Source organism: Teleopsis dalmanni, chromosome 1 (genome assembly GCF_002237135.1).
Source record: "Teleopsis dalmanni isolate 2A chromosome 1, ASM223713v2, whole genome shotgun sequence".
NCBI lineage: Eukaryota > Metazoa > Arthropoda > Insecta > Diptera > Diopsidae > Teleopsis > Teleopsis dalmanni.
In genome coordinates this window covers 14,832,019-14,838,142 of record NC_051846.1, presented here as the reverse complement: position 1 = coordinate 14,838,142, position 6,124 = coordinate 14,832,019, and the positions used below count along the sequence as shown (strand labels likewise).

General features: G+C 33.6%; 1 protein-coding gene across 1 annotated transcript; it reads right to left on the bottom strand.

Annotated features, from left to right (window-relative positions):
• Positions 1 to 1,163: 1,163 nt before the first annotated feature.
• On the bottom strand, positions 1,164 to 6,016 carry LOC119666154 (ATP-dependent RNA helicase dbp2). Its single transcript, XM_038075436.1, has 4 exons — positions 5,893 to 6,016; positions 4,363 to 5,657; positions 2,477 to 2,655; positions 1,164 to 2,405 (listed from the first exon to the last, which is right to left on the bottom strand). Coding segments are annotated over exons 1-4 (2,136 nt in total). The 5' UTR covers positions 5,895 to 6,016; the 3' UTR covers positions 1,164 to 1,745.
• Positions 6,017 to 6,124: the final 108 nt, after the last annotated feature.

Below are 6,124 nucleotides of genomic sequence, written 5' to 3'. Positions count from 1 at the left end.
TTATTAGAAAATAAGCACAAACAATTTTCAAGTAATAATATACCAACTTTATAGCCCATATAATGTACGTATGCACTTGTATACCAGAAATGTCTAAAGCATATTAAAATAATCATACATTTCATTATTCTTTAACTTTGTGATCCCTACTGAAATGAAAAAATCATAGTCGTCATTGGTCAAAGAAACGTTGGGAACCACTGATTTAGCTTAATACTTCTGTTAAAATATTATAAATGATAAGACAGAAGTGTTTTTCCCTAGTAAGTTTATACAAACTTTTAGTTCCAATTCTAATAGCTATTAATAGCTATAGTCTAAGAGCTTTTAGCAAATAACTATTTTGAGCACTACACTCTATGTCGATATAGCTTCCTTTTCGAGTTATCGAGGTTTGAACTTGTAAACTCTTTTCATGAAGCCGTCTAGCTTCAACTAGTAATGCCATTTTTACATTGATTACACAAACGATTTTAATAAATAGAACCCTCAAGCTCTTCAATAATATAAATACTTATCAACATAACAGAGTTGAATTCTTTAAATACTATCAGGGCAGATATGCTGGACCTGAAAAGCTGATATAAAAAAAAGCAATTCAGTCTATTCAATATATTAAAAATTACATATAATATATATACTTATTGAATTGTAAATTGCTCTCTAGATAAGATTAGTGTTTAATTCATTTTTACTAACTTTTCTTATGAAGGTAAACTCTGAGAATACTGCGGCAATGCACTATGCTGAATTATATTATTTTATGATACCAGCACATCTGTAATCCAATATAACTGAAGTCCAGTATATTTCCACTGGTGACAAAAGAGTTGGTAGTTCTTAAGAAATAAACGAGTAGTAAGTATGCCATCTGGCACTATTCGCAAAGTACGTTGGGAGTGTTGAGCAGCGCTTGGTCGTCGTAGTTGAAAATGTTTACAGCCAAATATCTCAAAATTCAAGCGTTCAATATAACTATCTTAACTGAAATACATTGTCATATGGGCGTCTTAGAATCATTCTGAAAAACTTTTTTGCCTAGCCCTTGAGGCGCAACGCCTAACATCTGCACTGCTTCCATTCACTGTCCAAACCAATAATTATTTTCATCGAAATAAAAAATAAACAATAAAAACTACACAATATTTTTCCTATGAATTAGAAACATTTATTAGTATCAATTTGAATGCAATTGAAGAATACGTACAGATTTAAAATCTTCGTTTTAAACGCTTTAAGAGTAACACGAATAAGATCACATACATAAGATATACTTGTACAGATATAAATCTACAAATTTTCTACTAATTGCATAAGATAGCAATCTTCAGTTCATACAAGTACTTAAATCTTGAAATTCATTTCTAAGTATTTCTAATAGTAATACTAGCAGATTTTAATTAATTATTCTATGTTAGCAATCTAAAGGCTAATTCATTTCCATTGTGTAATCATTAGATCATTAGATCATTAGGTTTTCAACATTAAAAAGCAGAAGGCAAAAAGTACAATTAAAAAAACAAATTAAATGCTTATTAAGTTTAAGTTAATAAATAACAATTATTAATAGAAAATAAAATTTGAGATTCAAATTTTATACCATAGTTAAGAAATAAAGCAATGAAGATTGCTTTCTTTTAATTGTTCAATATATGATTTTAGTGCTATTATTAAGTTAATTATGATAATAATACGTTTTACTTTTTAACTAAATTTTATATAAATTATTTGATGCTATTTTGATTTTAGTTTTGAACGGGTAATGGGGGTGGGGGATACGCGAACATATCTGGCGTAACTGTACTGTAAACTGGGGGAACGGCATACGGAGGAGGCGCATAATTGATAGCAACAGCTTCGGTTCCTGGTGGTGGAATTTCATGTGGTGGTCTGCGTACTTGATGCTGCGCATTATATGGAACTCTATAGGATGTAGCGTATGCAGCAGGTTGATGATTTTCATATGCTTTTCCATTAGGCTGAACTGGAGCTGCAGCTAAAGCTGGTGCTGGTGCTGGGACTGGAGTGCGTTCGTATGGTGTAGAGAATCTAGACATTTGGCCATTAGCGCGTTGTACCGGTGGAGCATGTGGACGTGGAGCTTGATGTAGATGGTGATGTTGTGGTTTTGGCGAATAATGCTTATGATGCATCTGCTCTTGTGGCTGTCGTTGTTGTTGCTGGTATTGATCATGATGTTGTTGTGCATGGTGATGTTCTTGGGGCTTAGATGCATGGTAACCGCCTCGCTGATTGTTTGCATAGTGACCATTCATTGGCATAGTTTTAACATAGCCCATGCGATTTTGCTGCTGGAACCGGTTTTGATAGCCGCCACGTGCAGCACCACCACGTTTGTTGGGACCACCAACTGAAGCCATTTCTACCAAACGTGGATTTATCACCTGTGTATTGTGTATGGAACAAGGTGTTTAAATTTAAATATTAATATTAATTAACTATATTTATAGTTTACCTGGTTTGCCTCGCGAAGTACATGTATCAAATCGTTAGCCTTATTGGCATTGGAACTAGTGAAGAGTGTGTATGCCGTTCCCGTGTTGTTCGAACGTCCAGTGCGTCCAATGCGATGCACATAATCCTCAGAGTTGGAGGGATAGTCGTAGTTTATAACAAACTTGACGTCATCAACATCTTTTTTTATTAATTTTGTTTTTGTTTATTTTGGTTTTGGTTTTGAGTTTTACATTCATTGTTTGAATTTTTGATTTTGTTTGATTTTGGTTTGATTATAGTTTGAAAAAATAAAAGGTTATCTCATTAAGTTCATTGATTTTCATTATCTTGCATAACAATAACAAAATTTTATTTACAAACTTCTAAGATATTGAACAAAAATTTCTCCATCATTAAGTTCTCTCATAATAAATAAGTGGACCTCGACCTTTAAGCTATTTTTTGTTGATACTTTTCAATTCATTGTTTACATATACATTAATTATTAATTATTAAAATTAAAAAAAAAATATCAATACAAATTAAACTTAACTATTTAAAAAGAATTCATAGCATTTGCAGTACTTACCGGCTTCCCGACAATGGTGGCTAACTTAAGGGAGGAAACAGAACGCGTACATGTGTCTAACAATGATTATGTGTTTTTTCTTTTTAGATTTTTATCAATAATTTAAAAAATCGAAGTCCATTTCAAGAAACTGATGAATTTTTTGTTCAGACAAAGTCTTTAAAATGCTGTCACTCAAGAACTATTGGCCGTAAGTCTAAATCATGTTGTGTAGTAGCCGCATCAAAGTATACGACACACCCAATTTTTATGAGTTATATATATAAGTTTATAAGTACACTTGGGCAACGTACGTACAAATTCATACAAAATCGTACTTAATCGTACTAAATCGTACAAAATTATAAAATCATTAAATCATTAAATCTATAGATTCACTAGTGTCATTCGAAATTTCGAAATAAAATCATAATTTTAGTCATGTGTATGAAATCGTTGGCAGATTCAATTAGTTTTGGATGGGAATATGAAACATATGGAGATACTCTTTCAAAGATATCTCAAATGTGAACTTTGGTAAAGTGAGACTAATAAGTGAGCTAAATGTTTAGCTCATAAGTATACTTACAGTGCAACATCCGCTGTAATGCTTAAGCCCAGTGACGTAAGAAGTAAGTAGTAAAAGAAGTAGTAAGAGAGAATGAAATTTGTTATGCAAAGATTTTTTCTTGTCTGCATAACTAATACTATAAACTAAAATGTTATATTTCGAATAATTTTAATATGTATATTTATATATATACCTATTAATGTTAGCGATTATATAGATTTACTGATTTCTCGCATGCAACACACAAATTGTTGTCGCAAAATTCTCTGTCATCATTGCTTGACAAACTCCATTACCAATTTTAACCCATGTCGTTAAGTCACTAAACGTTCATAAGTTCATTAATATGTCTAATACAATAATAATAATTTAAATTTAGAGAAAGTCCATTATTCTGTTATCAATGAATTCCACTTGAAAATCCTTAAATGTTTTATACAATTCAGATTTCACGGCCACTGTTTCCTTGATTGACAAAAAATATATTGTATATAAATCAGCAATGTATGGAATACGTATTCTCCTCATTATTTTCCCACACCTTTAGAACCTGTAGGTTTAATATTTAATAATTATGCTAATGAAACCAAATAAAAACACATTTTTGCACAAGAACTGTTGTTCAAAGTTTGGACTCTTCAAGGCGGTGGGTGATTCATCATGAAAAACATTTTATAGACGAACCAAAATAATGAAAGAATTTTAAGCATTTTATCCACAGCATCACTCGAAACTACCAACATAGTTAAAAAAAAATTTAACTTACCCAATCCACGGGCTGCAACGTCGGTTGCAACAAGTATCGAATGTCGTCCGTTGCGGAAGGAAGTCAATACAAAATCACGTTCTTGTTGTGACTTGTCGCCATGAATAGCGCATGCACGCCAGCCCTGGCGAGATATGCTGCGTGTGATTTCATCTACACGCTTTTTGGTTTCAACAAAAATAATTGTCTTATTCTCGCCTTCGGCTGAGATTTCGGACAACAACTTCACCAGTTTCGTATCCTTTTCGGTCTCCTCGCAAACATCCACAATTTGCAAAATATTATGATTTGCAGAAAGCGTCAAGGAGCCAATATTGATTTGAATGTAATTATCTAAAAACTCTTCAGCCAAGTTGCGTACTTCTTTGGGCCATGTAGCAGACCACATAAGCACTTGACGATCTGGACGAATTTGCTGCATTATTTTGCGGATTTGAGGTTCAAAGCCCATGTCAAGCATGCGATCAGCCTCATCAAGTACCAAATAGGTGCAACGGCGTAAACTAGTTACTCCACGTTCAAGAAAATCAATCAACCTGCCGGGAGTTGCAATCACAATTTCAACTCCACGCTCCAAATCACGCGACTGTGGATGTTTCGGTGCACCACCAAATATGCATGTGTTGCGAACCCGCATTTGTAGATTCGGAGAATCAAAAAGCAAAGCCACTTGCTGGATCTGCTGAGCAAGCTCTCTAGTAGGAGCCAATATTAAAGCTATAGGGCCATCACCGCGGTCTAAACGTGGTTGATTGTTAATGTGCACTACTGCCGGTAGTATGTATGCTAAGGTTTTACCCGAACCAGTTTGAGCGACACCAACCATGTCGCGACCACTCAAAGCAATTGGCCAACCTTGTGCTTGTATAGCAGTAGGCTTAGCAAAACCTAATTTTTTGATTTCAGACAGAACATATTCCGGGAAGCCCCCCTCATCAAATTCAATACTTGGCAAAGGAATGCTTGAACCCTTTAAAGTAATTTCATTGCTAGAAAGATATGTGTCTACATCAATTTGCGTACGATCCGTAACCGCATTGCACGGCTGATAGAAGTTCTTCTTGAATGGCTTCAAAGTGATTTCAGACCAAATTATTTTAGGTAAACGGTCTCCAGGAACAGTCGTTGCTACTACGTTGTTAGGAATACGACGATCAACACCACCACGTTGCGCGCCACCACCACGAGAGTAAGGAGTTTCACGTGGACGATGCATATTGCCACGTACAGGGCCACCTACCCGTTGATGATCACGAAATCCTGGACGATTCATATTAGTATTACGATTTTCGTACCTAAATAAAGAAATTAAATGTAGAACAAAAAAATATTAGTCACCACAAAAACTGACAAATATGTTTTATATATATGAAAATCTATTTGACTAACTTTCATTTGATAGACATGAAAAAACTTGATATCGATTTTCGGAAAAAATTTATTTAAAAAAACAAAGATTGTTGCATAATAATTAAGTGCACACAAACTTTAACAAGTTGAAAATGTGAAATAAATTTTATTTACACTTACATTTTTATTATTTTTGGTATTGATTTTAACAAAAACTCGGAATATATATTTTTAACTAATCTGCTGAAAATCGCCCAACTAGTTCCTATCGCAAAAGTATAGGAATAAAAATGGCAACGATATAAATTTTATTTCTATCGATTCTAAGCAGTGTTGTCCAATCAGTGTTGCTTTTAATAAAAAAAAAAGTACTAAATGGATTAAAGTATGCGAACACTACTGCTGCACTTAA

Bases quoted from the DNA above. Each gene is read 5' to 3' on its own strand.
- LOC119666154 (XM_038075436.1), bottom strand. The intron at 2,656-4,362 runs GTAAGTTAAATT...TAATAAAAAAAG, and splicing joins CGTTGCAGCCCGTGGATTGG to ATGTTGATGACGTCAAGTTT. The intron at 2,406-2,476 runs GTAAACTATAAA...CACAATACACAG, and splicing joins TACTTCGCGAGGCAAACCAG to GTGATAAATCCACGTTTGGT.